This window comes from Perna viridis, chromosome 3 (assembly GCF_037379345.1).
Source record: "Perna viridis isolate PV_CMFRI_1.1 ecotype Kerala chromosome 3, ASM3737934v1, whole genome shotgun sequence".
NCBI classification, from domain to species: domain Eukaryota; kingdom Metazoa; phylum Mollusca; class Bivalvia; order Mytilida; family Mytilidae; genus Perna; species Perna viridis.
Window position 1 is genome coordinate 48665089 of NC_142447.1, and position 24870 is coordinate 48689958.

General features: G+C 31.0%; 1 protein-coding gene across 4 annotated transcripts; it reads left to right on the forward strand.

The window, feature by feature from the left end:
• The first annotated feature begins 130 nt into the window (after positions 1-130).
• On the forward strand, positions 131-23170 carry LOC148622690 (cyclin-dependent kinase 6-like). 4 transcript variants are annotated; one of them, XM_088572752.1, is made up of 15 exons: positions 146-191; positions 13563-13694; positions 14670-14747; positions 15646-15808; positions 16521-16597; positions 16910-17060; positions 17380-17438; positions 17666-17785; positions 17945-18016; positions 18255-18284; positions 18528-18718; positions 18920-19027; positions 19346-19582; positions 20826-20889; positions 21920-23170. In XM_088572752.1, the coding sequence occupies exons 1-15, from the start codon at positions 147-149 to the stop codon at positions 22664-22666; spliced, it is 2274 nt and encodes a 757-aa protein (XP_088428878.1). In that variant the 5' UTR covers position 146; the 3' UTR covers positions 22667-23170. The 4 variants fall into 4 exon arrangements, with proteins under 4 accessions (XP_088428881.1, XP_088428878.1, XP_088428879.1 ...); XM_088572753.1 differs by lacking the exon at positions 18920-19027; XM_088572755.1 differs by lacking the exons at positions 13563-13694; positions 14670-14747; positions 15646-15808; ... (9 more) ...; positions 20826-20889; positions 21920-23170 and adding an exon at positions 6123-11927 and having other exon boundaries at positions 131-191.
• Positions 23171-24870: the final 1700 nt, after the last annotated feature.

Below are 24870 nucleotides of genomic sequence, written 5' to 3' on the forward strand. Positions count from 1 at the left end.
CTGTCTAGCCAGATTGTATATCATTTTTGTTTAAAATTAATTTGTTCTTATTGGTGTATAAATCTCATAAAAATCGGAGAATTTTTCTCCACCTATGCAACTATTTTCAGATAACAGTTAATTTTTTGTTGATATAAGCGTCGGCAATGGCGGCCTTCGATGTTGTACTTCTTCATGGACCTTCATTTTCAGTATGATTAACTGAATAGTGATATCTTTAAATGACATGTTTTAATATCAGTCACACTAATATATAAATAGGAAAACTAGTTAAGGGTTATTTATTGAAATGAATTCCCTGTAATACGTATTAAATTGCTTCGAATTGCTCATCCATTCATTTACAAGTTCATTCATTCATCACGTCAGACTCAAAGAATTATCCATAGACAAGGTTGTCATGGCCTTGCTCCATATATCCCCATTTTCTGGTCCCTTAAGTATTTTACAATCTGACCCATTTAGCCTTATGTCTTTACCAGGTTGGGAACCTTACAAACTCTTAATTCAGTTACATGTGTACTTGTCAGACATTTTTCAATCTCAGAGACAGAGTAGATCTCACCATTTTCAAGACAGAAGCATTTCTTGCCAATCAGCTCATCAAAATTTTATTCCTCAACCTAAATCATCTTGTGATAGCTCATTTTCGAAAGAAAAATATCAGCAATCCGTTTGACGATTTGTCTTCAATTTTGGGCATGAACTTATTTCACAGAAGAGGAAGAAAAATTGGCTGGCGAGAATTCCTTGCCGACGGGATCTACACCTTGACCAGTTAACCTTTTTACCTAAATTTTTAAGTATCTTTCAGCTTTATTTTTGTACCTGATCTGATGTCTCAATTTTCACCTTCTTTTTGTGATTTACATTCATCTGCACTAAAGAAAGACAAATACCATATCTACAGTACATACATGTATGTAAAGTGTAGTTTATTATTTACTTTGTCAGTAAAAAAAATTAAGAGAATGGTAATGGTGATTACATTGTCTGTCAAAGGGACAACAACCCCACAGGGATGAAAAATGTCAGCTCAAGACCACCATCCTGTCACTCCCAATGCCGACAACATTTTCCAGACTGCAAAAAAATTCAGATTTACTTTAGAGGGTGGAAGTCCAGGACTTTTTTCAAATTTAAAATCAATGTTACACCTGAAGAGAGTGAAAAGCCCACAATAAAATGTGACAGGAGGTTAGTTAGGCGAAAGAAACACCTCCAAGTCATCTAGGGTTCTGATATTTATTACCCAATAATAAAGACATTGAAAATAGAATATTACGATAGTTATAGAAAAAGTATTCTCAGTTCATATATCACATATTTACGTTAACAATTAAGATGAGTAAAAACAAATAGATCTTGGAACTGCTGTTTAAATATGATAATTAATCATACTAATCGAGTCACCTGAAAGTGTACTTTTACATTCTAAAGTTTGAACTTTAGTGCATATCCAAAATATGAACCAATTGGTAAGTATTATAATGGATACATGTACCATCGATCTATCAAAATAAGTATATATAATCAAAAACCAATTCTTACCACTTGTCAAGTGTATCTTGGGTAAAATTAATGGTCCTGGCCAGTTTTAACAGTACATATACAGGAATGTGTCCCAAAACCAAAATACAAATGTAATACAATGCACAGGCCATAACCTTTCAATAAATACATATAATTAACATTTATTGTGAAAAATAAAATCTCCTAGCTGCTATGAAAATACTCTATCTCTCTGAATCTGATTCTTCACATATTAAATAGTATTACTTAGTTCATGCGAAGAAAACTAAAACTGACTAGAAAAGATAGAAGCTATTTAAATGAGTTACTTTACATTATAAAATTGAAAAAGGTACAAATTACAAAATGTGTTAGAATGGTCCAGTCCTGTCTACCAGTATTGTGTCTAATCAGATAAACTATATATCATACATGTATACTTGAAAAAGGCAATATCAAACTCAATGCAACCAGGACTACATTCAAGAACACGTCTGTACTGTAAGAAATCCAAAACCTGTCTCCCAAACAAGAGCAATATATAGAATTCACACCTACCGCCAATAATCAAATGAACCAATCAAATCTTCAAACTAGGTATACTCAATTACAAAATAGAATAGCTTTATTAATTCATGAATATTCATAAGTACTACTAGAATTTCTGAAAAACAAACAGCTAAACTGTTACTCTTTATTCATATTTTACGATCAAAATACAATATTATTACATAATTACATTGAAATAAGATGTACTATAATATAAATAACAGAAAAATCACTTTGCTACAAAAATATCAATGAAAACTGTTGAAGGGGCTGGTTTCAGGTGAGTGAAATTTTAAAGGTCCTTGGGCAGAAGTACAGAAGAGTGTCCTGGACCTTGGACCGATACTGATTGGAACTGCTGCAGGAGGCCTATATATCAAACCACTAATGAATAGCTCATGATTAGCTGTCCTTTCTCTTTACACTCCATCAACCAATTTCTTTTTCTCATGGACCTCTGTGCAGTTTCGTTCTATGTCCATTAAATGATGATTTTCTTTGATTCTAGCAAAACAATGTATATGTCAAACAAGTATACATGTTGATGAAGACATTAAAAAAAATAATTTATTTGGTTCTCACACTTGGAATATACAGCCTTTGAAAAAAGGGTTACAAACATAAAAACTGACAGACATTTCTTATATAAGCAACATTTTAGTTAATTCCTTACATGTGGGTGAATGGTTTTATAGTCAATATAATATCAATGTGTCCCTCTATTAAATTTCAATTTGGTGACTTGAATTTCATATTGACATTTTGATATAATGATGTAAGATTGGTACATATATCTTATTGAGAAATAATTGTCCAGTCAGGTGTCTCTTTAGATGCCCATCTTTAGTCATTATTCACACACTAAACTTAAAAAACAGTTCCACCAATTTTCATGAAACTTTAGGAAATTGTTTTTATTTTTGATTTGAGCTTTGATTTTTATATGTTTTGGTGTTTTCATATGGGACCGCCTTCCATATCTTGTATTATGACTAATGCATGTTGTGAATATATGATTTTTTTTTTTTTGGGGGGGGTGGGGAGGCAGTCTAACTGATCAGTATTCTCAATCACCAGTAATTGATATAAAAACATGCAAGTGCAAAGACAAACTTATTAAGAACTGGCATATCACACATTGATGTTGCAGCACTTTGTTCACATAGGGGACACTCTAGTGTTGCTGCAAGATCCCATCTATGGATATTTGCTGGACAGTAGTACAAGTTGGTAGCACATCATACACAAATCATAGAAGAAATTGTAACTGGAACAGATCATGTTGTTTTTAGATATCTGCCCAAAATATTATTCATTGGTCTGTTTTCTATTTTCCTAAACCCCTTGAACTCACAATTGTACTGCTGTGCCTTGTTAGCTTTCTTCTTCCATGGTTTGGTTTTCTTTTAGTATCGTGCCACATGAACATTGTACTTCTCAGCTTTCTTTGAGTAACTGATCTTGGAAGTCCCCAAATTATGTCTTCTATAGACCTTATACATTTATCTTTGTATCTCAACCTGTTGCATGCACTTATTTCGATTTCTGTTATTATAAGAAAGTTCAGATAGTTTGGATGTGAGCAAAAAGTGAAATGACACTACAAAACAGTGACTGGTACACTTAAATTTGCACACATGTACTGGTATAATTTCTTTCACTATCTTGGCTCAAGAGTTCAGAGGGCTAGCAGATAAAGAAAAACAAATACAATGTAGCTCTTAAACCACCATCCAGAAAATGATGATGAAGCAAGATACATGCACATGTGTGTTAAAACTTTGTAGTCTACTATCCTACAGCAAATAAATGAAACTTTCACTAGTCCTCCCTCAAATTTACTAACCTTGAAATTATGTTCTTAAATAATTGTTAAACCCTTGTTATAATGCATGATATACATACATATACAACGTAGTAACAATGAAACTAAGAAATACAAGTATCATGTTGAAAGTATTTGAAGTATAACTGAGTATTTAGTCCCTTACCATGCTTCACAATCTGAATTAGATTTTGATACTTTACATGGACTTGAACTATCAATCCACTTGCAGTAAATCTTACACTTAAAACACAAGTGTATTAAACTGTAATAAGTATAAGATCAACTACCTTCATGTTGGCTGTCATGTTAGTTGCTGAATTCCAACCTCATACATAGAAGGATTAAAACAAATGCATCCCTCAAGTCAGACATATATTTAAAAATAAGACCCACTCATTCTCATTTTCATTTGAAAATTAAAATGTTATAGTAGATTCCCCAAAGAATCTTTCTTTACATGTAGCCTTACTTGAGAATTTTTATAAATCTGAAGAAGATAGGAAAGAATATACCTGTAAAAAGAAGAATTTCATCTGATGATTTAGAATTTCATCCAGTCCTTGACCTTTGTTAAAGGTATTTAAATAATGTATCATGTGATATTGTCCATTATATAAATCTTCGGAAAAAAAATCTTTAAAAAACATTATTTTTCAAAATAATTAAATTTTTCTACTGTAGATCCTTTTTTATGGTACTTACAAACTTTGGGAAATGTTTCAGAATTTTTCTCAAACAAAAATAAAACATTCCTTAAGCTTAGGTGTAAGAAAATGGTAATGTTTCTGGTCATCCTATCCACCCTCTTTCATACCCTCCTACCCAAAAGTTTATGTGATTTAAAAAAAAAAAGAAAATTAAAAAGCGTGTGGACTGCCTTACAGAAAAAAAGAAGAAATTAAAGCCAAAGATATTTTTTTCTATCCTATCCTAGATGGAAAAACAAAGAGTTAGAAATACTGGTTGTGTATATTTATAATTAATTGTAAACACACATGTGATTGTGCTCTTGGCCATGGACTAAGTTTATTACATGTTTAATCTTTCAGATTTGGTTTTTATTGTATTTTTGGTTTCACAATTATTTCATTGCAAAATAAAAGAAAATTGAAAAATGAAAATTGAAAAAAATCCCTACTTACCGACCCTAGTAAATTTCAGATGGGTGATCAGAAACACATTATTTTTTTCTGCTTTAATTTAATTTTAATTTGATTTATTTTGATTTTTTTATTGTATATTGAAGTATTGGAAGAGGTATTTGAAATATTCACGTATTTAGCTAAGTTACATGAAATTAACAAAACATTGTTTCGAATCCTCCATTGACATCTATAGATATTCAAATAACTTGGTGACCTACATATAGCTTTTTTATGTAGGCTGACTCAAGGAATTTTTTTTGTATTTACATCCATTATTCAAAAAGCTGTTCTGACATTCAAACTGACAAAATTAAATTTAAATTACATAACACCTGATGGGAATTTCTGAGGTCTGTCGAAATAAAATTCTGAAAATATTTCCAAGAAGATGTATGCACTATAGAGGAGCATATGATTAGTAATTTTTTTTCGTAGATACAAAAATGAAAACAGACTACAATGTAGGTTTTTTTTACATCCATTCCCTTTAATGGAAAATGTAACATACATGTATTGTTTGTCTCTTCAGAACCTCCTTAACATTCCCAATTATACTAGCAATATCCAAAAGATTTTTGTTTTGTTTTTTTTTTTAGATTAATCGTTAACTCTTGCAGTCACCTACAGGTTTAAATCAATCAGTGGCTAGCCAATAGTCGATTGGAAACCTGTTTTTATTCCATTGAACACATATTTTATGGGTATAAAAGCAGTTAATTATGAATGTACACATTGTCTTTTGTCATTACAGGCTGCCCTTGACATTAACAGTGAACATGTTGCTTACCAAACACTAAGACTATTGCATGTTTTCAATTTTAAAATAAAAATATAAAATAATTTCTAATATTCATTCAAAACAGAGAGAAATGTTTGGAGACTGACTTTTTGTATACTTACTGGTCATTTTGATAATTAAGCTTTGTCAGGAATCCCATATTGTTCAGATACAGCTTGGTGTTAAAAAAGAATCATTGTGTACTGGTAAATGTAAATATGGTAGATATTATTCATTGTTCTATTTTTGTTTATCTTTTGGTAATCAATTTAAAGGCTACTTTATATGAAATTTTGTTTTATCTTTTCAGGTTGACCAACGCAGTATACAATAAATTGTGTATTGAATTGAAGCTAAACTTGTGATTGCCTGGCAGCTGGGTGGGTATTTAGTTGCCAGGCTGAACTTCAGATACTATGTTGAAAATGAGTGGTCAAAAAGATAGATTTGATAACAATTATGAAGTTATATCTGTGATTGGAAATGGTGCTTATGGCACAGTATATAAAGCAAGAGATAAAGATGGTCACTTGGTTGCCATGAAAAAGATACGGATCCAGAATTCAGAAGAAGGAATGCCTACAAGTGCTATCAGGGAAATTTCATTACTAAAACAACTGGAAAACTATGAACATCCCAATATTGTTCGATTTCTTGATGTTAGAACCACTCATCAAAGTGCAAATGAAATTAGACTTCATTTAGTTTTTGAATTTATTGACCAGGATTTAGCAGCATACCTTGAAAAAACTCCATCCAATGTAATAGGATTAGACAAAATTAGGGATATGTTGTTTCAACTTTTAAATGGTGTTGATTTTCTTCATGCCCATAGAATTGTACATCGAGATTTAAAGCCTCAAAATGTCCTTATTACCAGCGATGGGCAGTTGAAACTTGCTGACTTTGGACTTGCTAGAGTTTATGGGTTTTCAATGGCTCTGACTTCAGTTGTAGTGACGTTATGGTACCGTGCCCCAGAAGTAATTTTACAGGCAGCTTATGCAACTCCTGTGGACCTTTGGAGTTGTGGATGTATTTTTGCCGAGTTATTTCTAAGGTCACCATTGTTTCGTGGTCAGTCAGACATTGATCAGCTTTCAAAGATCTTTGAAATTCTTGGTCTTCCTTCTGAACAGGATTGGCCAGAAAATGTGACTTTACCAAGAAGCTCATTTAAACCAGTAGCACCACATCCAATTTCCTACTTTATTCCTCAGATAGATCCAGATGCTCAAGATTTATTGGTGAAACTCTTACTGTTTAACCCTCACAAAAGGATAAGTGCTAGGAATGCCATCAATCATGCTTTTTTCAGAGACGAAATTGACAGTTTACGGACATCCAGTTCAATGTCAGTCTCTGAAAGTGACTCAGGTTTAGATACAAGTAGTAGATCTGACACTCCAGTTAGCAAGTAATGTTCATTTTACACATTTTATATATTTGTATTGATATTTATTGTACACAAACATAATATAATTACATTTTGAAAGGACATGTACATTGTATTTGTTTTTTTTTAGAGTTGTTCATTGGAACATTGTGTATATGTATATACATGTACATGTATGTAGATTGTAGAGTGTGTTGTTGTTTCTTGTTATAATTTTACTTTTTTTTATTTGTATGTCATTCCATGATCACTTACAAATATTTTTATTCCAGAAATCTATTAAACTCTCGTTGATTTTTTACAGGTCAACTTAACATTTTTGGTGGTTTGGATTAAAATTTTGAGAATGGGAAATTTTGTAATGACATTTAGAGAACTTCAATGGGTCATTCTTTATCATTTGTTGTAAATTTTTTTTATCTTAATGGTACATTTTATCTCAAGTTTGATAAATGGCATATGTCCAATTGCTGAATTTTGCTGTATATTTCTGGTTATAAATAAAGTTTAGGATTTGAGTGTATTGAAAGGTTATGGATTGAGTTAACACTTCAGTCCACTCTGCCAATTTTTTCAAGAAATTACCCACTTTGAACTTCACAAAAATATCACACCTTATTTTTCTTCTGAATTCTAATTATCTAATGTAAGACTATTCTATGAATTAATTTCCTCTGTGTAGGAAACTGCAATGTCAAACATTTAAGTAGCAATCTTTTAAAAATCAGACAGGAGGTGATTCATGCATGTCAAAAACCCACCAAATTCAGTTTTATTTCTTGTTCAGAAACAGTTACTGATCACATTACCAGCCTTAATTTTTCATTTGGTTGCTGCACTTTTTAGATAAAATTTACATAGATTGTACATGAAATATGCACTTTGCAAGAGTTATCTTTCTTGATTTGGTTGATTTTGTAAGGAGATGAATGTATCTTTTTCTAAGAAGTGCAGATCTGAATGCAGAAATGGTTATCGTTCTGTGAAAGTATAGCATATGTAGACTGAAAAAGCATCATTTGTTTGGTGGGTTTTTCTCTATTTGCCTGTGACCCATTTATAAACTACATGTATGTCTGATAAAAAGTTTGAATCACTTTCTAAATTGTCCAGTTCACTACTTAAGGCAGAAAATGGCCATTTAATCAAGGAAAAATTAACTCTTTCCCCTGAAGTTAACTGTTTTACTTGCTAATTTGAAACAAGTTCTACAAGTCTAAGTTTTGAATCTAAGTGTGTTAATTTGAATTGTTCACTTGAAAGTTAAAAAGGTACAAGTCTTCTTTTTAACAATTGAAAAAATTGAAAAAAAAAAAAATTACGATTTACTTTAAAGAAAGGCACTTTGAAGTTCTTATTTTTCTGTAAGAGCTCCACATTTTTGCATTTTTGTGTGGTTTGGTGGTTACTATGGACCAATTATTAATGTTTTTACACATGTTAAATATGGATTCACTTTATTCAGATGAAATTTTTGTTAACTTATAATGTCATTCCAACCTTCATGATGGATATGTAAGTCTGTGATTGCTAAGACATTACTTCAAGTCTTTATAATTTAATGCTTTTGCATAAGACCTGCTGACCTATGTAAATTACATTGTATTTGTTAAGGATTGTATTATGATTACTATGTAAAGCATGTTTATTTTTAGCTTACAATGTATTTTTATTTGCATGTTTCTTTATTAACCAAATACTAGTAGTCACATTTATCTATATATATGTACAGTGTATTTAATATACATTTTATGGTTTGGGTACAATATACACTGATGTACATTAGTTGTTTATATACAATATATTGATTTTTACTTTGTACTAGCAATGCTATACAGTACATATCCTAATTCAAGACGCTTTTATTATACGTATCGCTGTAGAGTTACAGTAAACACTCTTACGATGTTCCTCCACAAATAGATGACAAATTATATAATTGATACAATTTGTTCAGAAATATATTCTTTAGTATCATTTATCACTGTTTTCACTTCATTTTAGACATGTGTTCTTTTGTTTTTAGAAATTTGAATGGTCAGTATTATTTTATTTTTAGATACAAAAATGTATTTTGTACATATGCATAGGACTTCCAAGATTGTTGTTATTAGACATTACCAATTGTATAACACATTTAGATACAAGTATTTTCCACTGGTTTCTCATCAAACAATGTTTTTAATATCTGATATCAAATTTTCTCCAATATGATAAATGAAATATTTGTATTCATGTGGATGCAAAAAAGATGAAGTATGGTAATCTTGTTGTGATCTTGTTGCATTCATAACTGTTCTGTTCTGGTCAAGGGAGAGAATAAGTAAATGTTAACATAACCTTGTTACATAAACACCATGTATATTATACTATGATATAAAGTAACCAATGACAAACTTTGCTTTCTGTAATGTACAACTGAAAGTTTCATACTGGACTTTTTCACAAGCATCCAAAACAACCATATGAATTTCTTTTGAAAAGTAGATAACACAAAACAGTGCTTGACATTACTTTCTGCTCTAAAATATGTTCTTGCTAATTTCTTTACTTATATTTCCAATGGTAACTGTATGATAAATAGGTGTAATATATTTAAGTGTACAAAACAGAAAATATTTTACCCAAAAACCCAAATTGGACTTGCTGCATGCAGGGCTCGACCAATATAGGTTTTCAGTATAAAAAGTACAATATTTTGGTGTATTTTACATTAATCTTTATCTGACTCTGTAAGTACCAGTCCTTATAGAATTCAGACACTGCTAATGGTGATTCATGGTGTAGAAAAAACCCACAAACAAGTGCTTTTTTGGTCTACATATGCTATATTTTCATGTAACAATAGCTTTTTCTGCATTCAGCTCTGTATTTATGAGAAATTCATACTGTTTAGCTCCCACTAAAATCAATAAAATTGAACTAAATTAAGAGTGATAACCCTAGCGAAGTGCAAATTTCATACATAATCTATACAATTTTTATCTCAAAGGTGCAACAGCTAAGTGACAAACAGAAGTTGGTAATGTGGTTCATCACTGATTCTGAATAAGAAAAACAAGGGAATTGTGTGGGTTTTTGACATGAATGAATCACCTCCTGTCTGATTTTAATAAAGAATGCCTCATAAATATGATACTGAGTCCTAGTCAGTAATTATCAAGCCCTATAACCATGATTTCTGTTTCTGTGATAACTTAAGTCTGTGATCATTGGTAATAATGGTTTAGTGTCACCTGTATAATGGAATGGTTATTTTACAGCAATGAAGTTCTTCATGTTTTGAAATAGGTTGAGAGAAGGAAATACATTATAGTGTGTATTCAAGTCATTAAAACTCCGTCCTCACCATTTTGAAACTCCATCTATATTGATCTAGAATGTGATTTTGAGACATTCCACCCATCATTGTGTTGGTTAGTAGCACTGTACATGTAAATAAATATGATTGGTTGAAAAACCTTGCCATGTAGATAAATATATAATTTTTTCTTGTATTGGTATATTCTCTTTTATTTGTGTTGTAAATATTCTCAAAGTATTCTTGTACTCTTGTAACTGTTCTCCCATTGGATAATTATAGTTGCTCCATACGAAAGCCTTTGTACATGAATTTTTACCAAAATCGGCATTAATTCAACATACATTTTTATTAAACAATAACGGATTAGTTGCATTCCTGACTCCGTCCATGTGGCATTTGCTGTTTCACTTAGTTTGTCTCCAAGATTTTTGAAAGGTCCAGAATAAAAATTTAAATGTAGATGCTTTCATCTAATTTTTTGTACATATTGTTGTAAGCCTTTTCTCTTCTGTTTTATATTTTTAAGAGAAAATTGCAGTAGATGAATACAAATTGTATCAATTTTGTTGCTATTATTTTAACATATTTTTTCATTTGCATGTTACTTCATTAACAAAATAAATTGGTAATTTGTTTCATGTTTAAAAAACTCCTTGTTTTGAGACATATCTTTCAGCTTTCACCAATTGGAAATACTCAGCATTTCTCTTTACACAGATGAAAAATGTTATTTTTAGTGTAATGGAAATGACTGAGTAGTTCCAATTAAGCTTTCATAAAAATATATTTCTGAATTTTTGTTTTTTAACTCAGTCTAATATATTTCTGCATTGAAGTATTTGAATTTAATCAAACTATTAAGTGTTTCTTACAAAAACTTATATAAAAGTAGAATAATTTAATTTTGATTGTCAATGTTAAATTAATGATCTGTCCTTCAGCCAGTACAGGGTCTAGAAAACCAAGTGCAGTTTATGAAATTATATAAAGTTGGAACTTGAAAGATATTTATGGAGAAAATGTTTTTTTTTTGGCTTGTGAGTTTCATTATGAACTCAATAACAATTCTTAAGATAATAGCATAATTTTTTCCCCAAAGATACAGCATTAAAAGAAAGAAATATATTATTTTTTAAGTGTGATTCTTTTCCATAATGAACAATTTGGTAACAAGATCATTTGTTTCATTTTTAACATTTTTAAAGCATTGAGAACAAAGGGCATTGTGATGCATGTATTTTTTAATCTCGCCACTGAATTGACCAAGTTGTCTAGAAAATGAAAAGAATACATTTACTGTCATTTTATTTTCTGTTGAGAATGTGGCTTTTTACTATAATTTTTATTGATTTTTTTATAAAAGCATATTAACACAAGTGCCTTTTTAACTTTTGAAATAAACATTTTATACAGTTGTTTCATGTTTTAATTCCACTTTGCCACCCCTTTTATCATAAATAAGGTAAAGAGAGAAAAAGTAAGTACTCAACGAAGAACAAATACCATATCTGTATGCCATAATGGTATTAGTTGGTAATTTTAGAGAAACGGAGCCATTTACAACCAGTTGTTTCATTATAAAGCTACAAGTACTATAAGTGAAAATATGCAAAAAAAAGCATAAATGTGTTTTTAGTTTACAAACAAGACAATAATCATTAGAAGGTGTATGGAATTGTGGATTTAACCAGTAGTTTATTTGATGGTGGTCATTAATTCCATTGTCTTACACATTGCATTTGTACATGTAAGTTTAACTTCCAACCTTTCCTGATTAGCTATCTGTAATTATATATTTTATATTGAATTTATTTAGAAATTGACTATATTCCTGAAACTACTTTTTTTCTATTATTGAAATTGCTAGTGACTTCCCTGACAGTTTTAACTGACCCAACTGACGCCATATATTGATCAGTATGTCCGTACTAACTTCCCTGACAATTTTAACTGATCCAACTGAGGTCCTGTATTGATCAGTATGTCTGTACTAATTTTCCTGACAGTTTTAACTGACCCAACTGAGGCCCTGTATTGATCAGTATGTTCATACTAACTTTCCTGACAGTTTTAACAGACCCAACCGAGGCCCTGTATTGATCAGTATGTTTGTACTAAATTTCCTGACAGTTTTAACTGACCCAACTGAGGCCCTGTATTGATCAGTATGTCAATAACAATTTGAGTCCAGACTGTATTTTTTTTGTCTTTTGATGTAGGCTTTTTATATTTGGCATGAGGGTAGTACAGCATAAATTGTATATCATAGTTTGACTTCAAGGTTGAATTATGATTTGATTTTTGTATGATTTATTCAATAAGGAATAGGATTGGGTAACAGGCTAAGCCTATTCAAGCCCTCTCTGTAAGGTTAAATTATCTGCATGGCTGATAACATCATTTTTGCCACAGAGATGGATTCCATGTAGGTGATATCTAGTTTTTTTGGAAATCTCAAGTGTGTAGAAGTCTTACTATTTCACAAATAAACTCTTCTCACAAGAAAACTATGCCTTAATATCCTAGAATATTAGTACAAATGTACACAGTAAACATTTTTGCGAAATCAAATGAAAATAAATTTGCTTTTTATTGAAGAAGCCATTTAGAAAAAAAAAACAATTTTCATACAATTGCCAATTTGTGGTCATATTCCAGTAATGATATAACATCATATAACAGGAATGGAAAAAGGAATAGATATTATGGTATCAGCGACATCTTTAGTAAAAGTCGTGTGTCAATACTGCTGTGACTAATCAGGGTTTGACATCTGCCCGCATATCAAGCTGTGCCATCCAAAGCATTTTATTATAAATGAGCTTTAATAATGAGCTTTATTTCTTCAGTCCAGAATATATGTTTTTCATATGTTCCTCATGTTTGTCCTTTTGTTCCATTAGAATTTTCTCTTTTTGGTAATACAAATGTTCTTGTAGGCTGCTGATTTTTTAATTGTTTTGCCACTAAAGCTAGAACCCCTACTTATTTTTTTTAAAGTAGAATAAATATTTCACCATTTAATTGCATGTAGTCTCCTTTTATCAAAGGGAAGAAGTCTGTATGTAGAAGATTACTTGAAAGAGACTCATGTGGAAATTATTCCTAAGAAGATTTTCATGTCCAAGCCTGATTCTGGACTGAGGGATATTATATTAGAAGTCATTTCTTTACTTAAAAAGGTAAATATTTTAGAAGCTACATAGTTACTTAAGCAGATAAAAAGTACAAGTATAAGATACGTGATGAACAGTTTCCCTGATTTCACAAAATTGTATTGATATCCATAGGTATTCACTATAACTTATTCATTGGTTACATGTAGTTCAAATTTTTCATCTTTTTTAGAACTTATGCAATGAGTGTATTTAGTCAGTAATATATATAATAAACATTTTAGGAAGATTCAAGTAGGACATACGCACAGGTATGTGCAGAATGGATACTGTTATCTGTCAAGAAAATATTTGATAGTATAATATGACTGTTGTCTCGACATATCTTGACTAGAAAACGTATATAGAGGTAGAAGAGAGAAAAAAAAGGGCAGGGGTGTAGTATCCATTCTGCATGTACCTGCGATCATACCAATTACAGACCTATATATTTTTAATTAACAAATAGTGTTTGAAATGATGTAAAAATAATATGTTTAAATTATTTTAATTCAAAAGTATGTTTGACATAGAAATTTGTATGGTAAAATTACAAATATTAATTGTAAAAAGCCTTTTTCAAAGAAAAATGATTGGCAGGAAAACGTTCTAAAGATATGTAATTTGAATTTTTTTGTTTAAATGTAACAAAAAAAAAAAAGAGTTTGGTGATCCCCAAATTTTCTTTTTGAAATATGAAAGAATGTCTGTTAATTGTCTTCTAAATTTCTTCTGTTTTTTTTTTTTAATTCTATATACTATTTTTAATAGTTTGTGATATAGTGAAATTCCATACAGAATCCATATAAGATATTGTAAAAAATTACCTATATTAAGATTCAATTATATCAAAATCAAGTTTGGTGACATGTTTTTAATAGTGAAGTTCAAAAATATGTTCATTCAAGATTATCTTTGAGAAAAACTAAGAAAATCTGTATACTAAAAATATTAAGAATGCCTTAATACATGTATGAATAAATTACATGTTCTTCTATTTAGAACAAAAAAATAGTGGTAAATGATGAGAACTGTAAGAAGTCTACCTGGGAATCTTACTCAAATATGATACAGAAAAAGGTATGATATTTTTACCAGAGATGGTACAGAAGGGGACAACCATTTAATATTGAAGAAGGGCTTGGAAATAAAAAAATCAAAATTTTTATTTTTATTTAAAAGGATGTTAGACTTAAAAATTTGTATGGTAAAATTACAAACATTAATTGTAAAAAAGCCTCTTGATCATGTTAACAGTTAAAATATTTATTTTTCATATAACTTATAGTGTAATGTTGGGATCAGAGTGATTTGAAAAGATAAAATTATTTTTTCTACCAACCTTAAGATAAAAATAATGATTATAATTTCTTCTAAACCCCCCTAAACAGTTGTCCCCCGAAGATCTCTTACACAGTTATAATGCAGAAAATAAGATGAGTCTTCCCAGGAATCTTACTTGAATATCTTCTTCATAATAGGTGCAGCACAATGTAAAAATTATGTACACTTTATCAATTCATGATAAATAAGTCTCTTAAAGTTTCTGTATTTTCTTACTCAATGTATGTGTAGTTTCCATTCATTGTTTTAAACACCTTTGTCTAGTGTTTCAAGTGAACGTGAGCAGATCGATGATATAAGTCAAGTACTACAGCTTGATCTTAAATGGAGGATTTTAAGGATTGTGAACCACTAATTTGGAGTTTTTCAGTTTATTTTTGTTTTTTTGTTATTTTTTCAACAATTACAGCAAAAGTGCAACTTTTACACTCTGTTCTTGTTCATTTCTCCCTTCACAGTGTGACAGGTGTGTTAAAGGTTAAAGGAAAACTAAATCAAAAACCAAATATTTTTTTTAAATATTTTTTATTTGAACTTAATATTGTGTTGAAGAGAGCATTGCTTATGGGCTTTAAAAAACAGACAATTTAATGTATAGTAAAAGTTTACATTTTATGTAACATCTTATCTTTAGGTACCAGAAAAATCCCTGGTCTTGGTTTCAGTGTACCCAAAGTATGGAATAAACCAATTGTACTGGGCCCGTCAGTATTATCTATTAGAAGACAGTGAACCAGTATCAGATGGTCAACTTTCCAAATGGTTTGATGGAGGCACAGACATATCTTACAATAAAGGTACAAAACTAGGAAACAAATGATATTTATGTGTACACAATTCTGATAGATATCACAACAAAGAAATAAATCAAGTACACTATACTACTAGAGAAAGTCCATAAAAGTTAGAACCATTTACCTGAGGACAGTATTCTTTAATTAGTTACTCCAGATAATCATGACGTTTGCTAAATCACTTTTTAAAAATATGACATCTATAAGTCGCAGGAAGGAAAACAAGGAATATAAAATTAGCCACCCAAGGAACATAAAATTGGTCTCCTAAGGAACTTAAAATTAGCCACCTAAGGAACATTAAATAAGCCACCCAAGGAACATAAAATTAGCCACCCAAGGAACATAAAATAAGCCACCTAAGGAACATAAAATTAGCCACCTAAGGAACATAAAATGAGCCACCCAAGGAACATAAAATTAGCCACCTAAGGAACATAAAATTAGCCACCCAAGGAACATAAAATTGGCCTCCCAAGGAACATAAAATAGGCCACCCAAGGAACATGAAATTGGCCTCCCAAGGATCATAAAATTGGCCTCCCAGGGAACATAAAATTGACCTTCCAAGGAACATAAAATTGGCCACCTAAGGAACATGAAATTGGCCTCCCAAGGATCATAAAATTGCCCTCCCGAGGAGGCAAAACTGTTTGTACTATGAGTTAGTTTACTTTACTTCTTATGAAGATGTTATTTATGATTATGTTTATAGTTGACGATCCATCATCATTGGTAGGACTTGAGAGAATAGTACATGAATATCCACTGGTTCTTCATACAGAGTTTAAGGTATTCATACTCATGGTACATCAGACTGACTATCTGCATTTAATACCCAAAAGGAGTAAATTGATCATATAAAAATTGGTGTATCGCATTAACTTAACAAACTCCTTTTTATGTTTTATGTTTGTGTTTTCTTGATTTAAAAAAATCATGCACAAAAAGTTCCTTTTCCAAAACTTGAAAAAACATCAAAATTTCAAAGATTAAGTAAAATTAACTCTTTAATCCAATGTATCCAATGTATATGTCCTTTACTCTCATTTTACTGTGACCAACACAATATCAATTTATAGAGCCTCATTTTCACTTTTTTAGCCAGACATACCTGCTCTGTTTCTTCAGTGGGAAGCTGTGTTTTGTGAAGGGACTATAAAAGCTGGTGTCATCAAAACTTGTCAGTTGTGGTCGCAGCAATGTCAGCATGGCAGAGTCATCATTCTTCTAAATCTGATAAAACAAGCATCAAGTAAGTCTGGTGTATCTATACAACTTCACTGAAATCTTGAATCAAAACTTTAATTATAAGTACAAGACTAATCTAGTATTCAGGTTAAGATAATATCCAGATTAGGTACCCACATGTAGTAAGAGGAGTTTTACAGTCTTGGGGACCATAATTAACAGATACATGCATCTTAGTACTAAATAGAAGAAAATTATAACAGAAGGCAACAAAATAAGTACAGATATATGTGTAGTATGTATACATAATTACCAGCACAATAAGTACAGATTTATGTGTAGTATATATACATAATTAACAACTTATTTTTGCTTTGTTTCAGATGTTGAATCAAAATTTCAAGATGAAATTAGAAAAAACATGAAGACATTTGTGTCAAAGGTAAAACAAAAGTATTACTTTCTTAGTTTTAAAAGAAACCCATCTATTTTTAGGAGATGTTTGTTTTATGTATCTGAGTAGGGTGTTACCTCAACTTAAAATTTTGCTGAGAATGGAAGTATAATTCAATATAGGGTTTGTTTTATTGTTTTTTTTCTTTCAGAAAAGCATGAAGTATTTGCAGATAAACATTAACCAAGTTAAGGTGTAATATGTATACCTTTCAGCTTGGTTGTCCTGCTTACCTGTACTGTATAGACAAGGAAGCTGTGAAGTTTTCCATACCTCCAAATGCTGGTGTGCTAGCTACAATACAAAAGTCGCATGGTATAGGTATAAACAATCAGGTAAAACTATAGTGAATAAAAAGATGATTTTATATTGATATCTGCTAGTTACTCTTATTTGTAAGTTTGCATGTTTGCATTGAAAAGTACAGAATTATTTTATTAATTTCATAAATATCTATATCACTGTCCAGTGACAGTGTTTTATTGTATTTTCAGAAGACAGTGTTACTGTATCATGATCAGGTTTTCTCTAAGATGGCGGAGTCAGCTGGATTACAGTATGTCAATGTTAGTATTAGGTAGCATCAATTAGTGATTAAGTGCAAGCTTACAAAGAAATTGTGTCCATGTTGGCAGTTTAAATAATGCCAAGTAAAGTTTGTTTATAAAAAGAATACAGAATGACAGAAAAGTGATTTCTTAATCTGCTTTCTTTACTTACAGGTAAAATTATTGCAATATATGTTTAGCAATAATCACATGTATTATAAATAAATTCATCGATTACACCTTTTATGTTTTTTAGGCAACAAAAATATTGCAGAAGCCTTCGTTGGTGAGTAAACTTAGTTGCAGTTAAGTATCATTTTATCAGAAATTCACAGAGCACTTTTTAATGTGAGAATCACAAAAGTTTTCCTTGGAATTTCCTTGTTGAATTAATGTAGTTTTCTTAAACTGACTGCCTGTTTTTCATATGTAGTTCTGGTTAAAATCAATTTGAAATGATTTTTACACAATAATGGTGTCACTGAAGAATAAGTTTTGAATTCATCTTACTAATTTGTATATTTTTCAGATTTTAAACAGAATGATGTTTACATCACCACATAAACCACCATTCATACATGACATAGAAGTCCGGATTACAGAGGATAGACCATTGTGTCTTCCATTGTACGAACTGAAATTTAATGGACAAGATTACATACAGCATTATGTATGTCTAGGGACCCAAGGCTTTCTGTTTGGTGATGATTTATTGGACAGGTATGGTGTGATTCTGTATTTACAGTTCGGCCATGTTTACTTCATCAGAATGGCATACACTTTGATTGCTATCAACCTTTCTAATACTAAAATGGCAGAATGCTATAAGCTTATTCATTGTATTTCATATCTGAAACAAAATTAAAAAACAAAGAATTTCCCTTAGCCAAAATAATTCCTGTGTAAGTGATTTAATTCTAGGTTAGAGAAAGAGCAAAAAGTGTTTACTTGGTGGAAAATTGGTGGATTTTTTTTTTCACCTGAAATCAGTGAATTGCTATCGATAGGCTCCAGAAATAAGAAACATTGGTAATACCTTGCACAGTATGTAGTATCCAATTCACATAGATTTGATGAACGACATATTATATGACTAGAAAGTCCATTAAAAACAGGTTAAGAATTTAATAAGTATACAATATAAAACAAGATTATAAGGAGAAAAGTTGAAAGGTATACAGGCTGAATACTTCCTTACTAGAAATTGTCATTAGATGATTTTTGACTTAACACATATATGTATATATATATATATATATATATATAGATATATGTATATATATATATATATATATATACAGGACAAATGAATTAAACATGATTTTACTGTTTTGTTCATGCATGCAGTTTTCAAAAGAGGTTTGAAGAGTATATAAACAACAGTAAGGACTTGCCTGGAGAACTACAAAAAGTTGTAACCACACAGATATCAAGTGATGAAGAGGTCATAATTCAGAACAAATCAGTAACAAGAGAGCTACCAAAATGGATGTTGGGTACCAGTAAATCATCTTCAGCATCCCTGTCTAGTCATCGTTCTGATAGTGTTGGTAGTACATCATCTACCACAAGGTCAAAGGCTAGGTTAGTTGTCAGAAAGTCATACATCATTGACCACAGAGTCAAAGACTAGGTTAGTTGTCAGAAAGTCATACATCATTGACCACAGAGTCAAAGGCTAGGTTAGTTGTCAGAAAGTCATACATCATTGACCACAGAGTCAAAGGCTAGGTTAGTTGTCAGAAAGTCATACATCTACCACAGAGTCAAAGGCTAGGTTAGTTGTCAGAAAGTCATACATCTACCACAGAGTCAAAGGCTAGGTTAGTTGTCTGAAAGTCATACATCATCTACCACAGAGTCAAAGGCTAGGTCAATTGCCTGAAAGTCATACATCATCTACCACAGGGTCAAAGACTAGGTTAGTTGTCAGAAAGTCATACATCATTGACCACAGAGTCAAAGACTAGGTTAGTTGTCAGAAAGTCATACATCTACCACAGAGTCAAAGGCTAGGTCAATTGTCAGAAAGTCATACATCATTGACCACAGAGGCAAAGGCTAGGTTAGTTGTCAGAAAGTCATACATCATCTACTGCAGAGTCAAAGACTAGGTTAGTTGTCAGAAAGTCATACATCATTGACCACAGAGTCAAAGGCTAGGTCAATTGTCTGAAAGTCATACATCATCTACCACAGAGTCAAGGACTAGGTTAGTTGTCAGAAAGTCATACATCTACCACAGAGTCAAAGGCTAGGTCAATTGTCAGAAAGTCATACATCATCTACCACAGGGTCAAAGGCTAGGTTAGTTGTCAGAAAGTCATACATCATTGACCACAGAGTCAAAGGCTAGGTCAATTGTCTGAAAGTCATACATCATCTACCACAGAGTCAAGGACTAGGTTAGTTGTCAGAAAGTCATACATCTACCACAGAGTCAAAGGCTAGGTTAGTTGTCAGAAAGTCATACATCATTGACCACAGAGTCAAAGACTAGGTCAATTTTCTGAAAGTCATACATCATCTACTGCAGAGTCAAAGGTTAGGTTATTTGTCAGAAAGGCAGGTCATTAATTGCTGTTTTAGAATGTTCTACCTTAGAGAGTAAAAATGTGATAGGTCTATTGACACATTTCAGACTTTTTAAAAAATGTAATATATTAAATTTTTTGATGAGTACAGATTTAAAGAATGCTTTATAATGATTTTTTTGTTTAATTGATATAATAAAATATCATAGATAGAAGTTAAACACGTATGGATGCAAATGTTAAAAAAGTTTGTGTGGTGTAAACAATAATTAAGATAGATGTATGTTTTTTAGGTCGACAGTATATATAATGTCAGAACAAGAACTAGTAGAGGTAGCTACTGAAATATTAAAACAGGTTAGTTACAGTGAAGTAATTCCTATGTTGATAGAATTTAAAAAAAACCCAAATAATTGACATTACATCATAATACTAGAATCAGTAAAATCTGGAAAGTGATTGAGCTGCAATCTATTCATTGTCCTACCATACATGAATTGAACAGTGACTTCCTCAAATGCCAGCAATAAATTAAATTAATTTCAGATTAACATGCTTTCTGATTGGATGAAAAATTTTGTCCATCTTCTCAGACCAAATTTGACTGATGCCATCAACCTATTTTGCTGATTTATTCCTTCAATTTGATGATAAAATTAAATTATAAGGAATGACTATTATAATTTTTCAGTTCATTTGAAATAACCTCAATGGCCGCATTGCACACTTGAATATAATGCTACACAGGTTATTTAGTGTGCACAACATGATTGAGGATATTTCCTTAAAGAACAAAACAATATAACAGTCATTTCTTAAGTAATCTATTCCTTGAATGCCAACATGTTAATACCATAGCAGTACATGATTTTACACTTTTAATATAAATGTAAAATTAATTACTATTCAATTAACAAGACACTGTCCAGTGTGGTGGACATGTTTTTCAACAGAAGGTCTGCATTTCATTGTGAACAAACTATTCTATAGAAGCATATATGGTACCCCCAATGCCAAGTTGTTTTTGTATTTAACAAGTTGGAATACCCAGTTATAAATCGTCTTGTCAACATATAAATGTCATATTGGTTTCTAATTAAGCATCTTTTTGATTATTTTTGCCATATGAAACATTTCATAGTTGAGTCATTTCAACATGCAAAAATGGGAAAATGCAGAAATAAAATTATACATAAAAGTTTCTGCATCTTAATACTGGGTCTTATTATATACATGTAGTTAAATTGTTTTGATTAGAAACTACATAGTGCAAATTTCCAATCAAAACTTGATTGTCCCACATACCTGTTCCTATATATCCCTAAAAAGTATTAGAAATATAGTTACCTATGTCTATAATGTAAAGTTAAGTAATCTCCACTTCTAGGCTGGAAGAGAAGACATTCTTAAAAATGTTCAGAAGAAACAAGAATCAACAATGAACATCAGTCACATGACACCAAACACTGCAACAATTACTGATAAATCAGATCCAATATGTATTGGTGCTTCTAACAGGAAAAGGAGAAACATTAGAAATAAAATTGCTGATACAAAGTCTTCTTGCATTAAAACTAAGGAAATTCCTTCCCTTGATTTCATGGATACTGAAGGCTCTGATAACATTAAACATGAAAGTAAGTATCAAAGAAACGTTGGTTATGGTGATATTGATCAGACCATTGAATTTCAAGAATGTTGTCAGGTTAAAGTGAGGAGAACTGTTAAGTCACCCTACAAAAGTGAACAGGAGACTGTAGAACTTAGCACTTGTATTGTAGACAGTGTTATAGAGACATCTCAAAAACCTGATAGTACTTCTGTTTTAACTAAACTTCGCAAGAATAGAACAGAGGAAAACAAACTATCTGAACAGACCAACTGTTATTTAGACTGTCAGTCCTCCACAGAGCCCTCTTTCAATGTAGATCCTACTGAATTATTCAAGAACATGCCAGATACAACTTGTGATGATATTAAATCTAAGCCAGACAATCTTAGGAAGACCTCCAAACAGAGATTTATCAGATCTATAGAGACCACTAGACACCAAGATAACTTTACAACTAATGATGAACAAGGACACAGCACAAAGAAACCAGATTTGTCTTTCTTAGATGATATTTTTGGATAAATAAATATTTTTTGAATGTTGTACGACTGATATATTTCATTCATATGCTATTGATTACTTTTATGCTTTCGAAACATTTTTATATTTTCAGTACACAAAACTTTCTAGGAGGCAGATTTAATTTAAAAAAAAATGGATGCCATGCAGATAAAACTTTCTTGTAAAATGAACAGCAGTCTGTTTTTAACAAAAACATGAAGTCAGTTAATTGAATCCTATTTTAGGATAGGGTGCCTTTATTACAGATATTTACCAGACATCAGACTATAAACTCACTTTCTATATTCATGAGAGTATTCAATTTAAGGCAGTAAAAGTCTCAAAGATTAATTTCAAGCTGTGCCATTTTATCAGCTTTATTTGAATTTTAAAACATGTATATTGTCTGGCGTTTTTAATTCTACTATATAGATGTATCGTATGAGTAGTTGTTTGTAGTTTTTCTTTTCTGACAACAATTGTAATTTTCTATGCTCTATCTTAAAAGATTGTATGAATGTCATTTGTTATGTATTTGTAATTTTTTTGTTAAAGTTCCTTGCCCAGTACATAATATTTGCCTTCAAATTTACGTCCTTAATCGTAGAGCAACATCCATTTATCATGTAACAACTAGTGTATGTATATTAATTCTTACTATTATTATATTATTATCCAAATTATATCCCTAGAACAGTTAGTCTCTAAAAGTACATCAACATAAAAAAGTATGTGTTCCTATTTTTACATTTTCTTCTACATTCATCTAACTAAACTTAATGGATTCCCATAAATTTTACAATTCAATGAATTTACTGAAAAGTCGTCAAAAACTAATCAACACAAACCCTAATTGGTTTTACAAACAAATTAAAGCCATTACAACTACATTTGTAGACGATTTTCTTGCACTACTCAATACACTGTATACATTCTTAAAAGTTTAACCTGTTGTAAAAACCTTTGCACCAAAGTTAGATTTTCTGATAGCTGTTAGAAAATGCATAATTTGACAAATACGAAGTAGAGAAAATAGAGACCAAATTAACTACACACTCCCACTGAAAATTACAGTAAAGTAAAAGTAAATTGAAATATTTTTTTTCAAATTTGGCATAGAGTATATATAAATCTGAAATTATAGAGACAACTGAAATATCTTCGTCCGCTTCACACCCAACCCTTATTCCTATACGCAGATGCCAGGAAGTTTGAAATCGAAACTTTATGACAAACGTGATGATTTTGACTTTCCAATTTTAACTGCTTTCTGTGGCAATATACCAAAATCTCCAGCAATTGATTCATTACTGTTGTCCATGTGATTTTTATACATTTTACAACGTTGTTATTCTAAAAATGACCATCTAGATATAAACACGTAATACTTGGTAGAGATTCTCTATACTTTGTAAAAAAAGATTCTAAATTATCTTCTAAATATACAAAAGACAATGTTGTCAAAATGCTTTAATTTTATTGACAACATATTTATCTAGAGTGGTTGGCGTGTTTTTAAACAGACGGTCGGCATTACAATGTGAAAAAATTATGCACAGCTACAAGCTAACCCATTTCTTTACTTTTATGCGGCTATTTTATATCTGAAAGAAGGAAAGTCGTTTATCCGTTGATCTTAATTTCCATTACAAAGTTGACGGTTTGTCTTCAAGCAATCCTAGATTCGAGGATTTTATGCATCCCATCTAACCCCAAAGAACTTGAGATAAAAGATAATAAATACAGACACCATGAAATCAGTCTCATATTCGTAAATCCACACATTTTTCTAAAACATCTCTGAAAGGTAAAGTGTGCTACACTGTAAAACAAAATAGCAGGTTTGTAGCATGCTAGATTTCCTCACTACTATATTTGTCATATTTGAAGGAGTTATTTTTCAACAAGTTGGCTTTCCAATTGGCACTACTTGTGCTCCTTCCCTAGCCAACTTGTTTTTTGAATCCTTCAGAATCTGGTGAAGAATAAAAATATAAAAGATGCTAAATCCTTTAATTTCACATACAGATATAGTGATGATGTATTGTCCATTGACAACTCTTCTTTTGGTAAATGGTTACCTTCAAAATATCCAAAAGAGATTTAGATAGACAGAAACAGTTTGTTCATCATCAGCATCTTTTTTTGACCTACATTTCGAATTCGACAACAGTGGTCATCTCAGTACTAAAATTTATGATAAAAGAGACGATTTTAGTTTAAAA

Excerpts from the sequence above, each read along its gene's own strand:
- LOC148622690 (XM_088572752.1), top strand. The coding sequence starts at position 147 with ATGGCGGCCTTCGATGTTGTACTTCTTCATGGACCTTCATTTTCA. Across the intron at positions 16,598-16,909 it reads TTCTTCATACAGAGTTTAAG|CCAGACATACCTGCTCTGTT; the intron begins GTATTCATACTC and ends TCACTTTTTTAG. Across the intron at positions 18,017-18,254 it reads CTGGATTACAGTATGTCAAT|GCAACAAAAATATTGCAGAA; the intron begins GTTAGTATTAGG and ends TATGTTTTTTAG.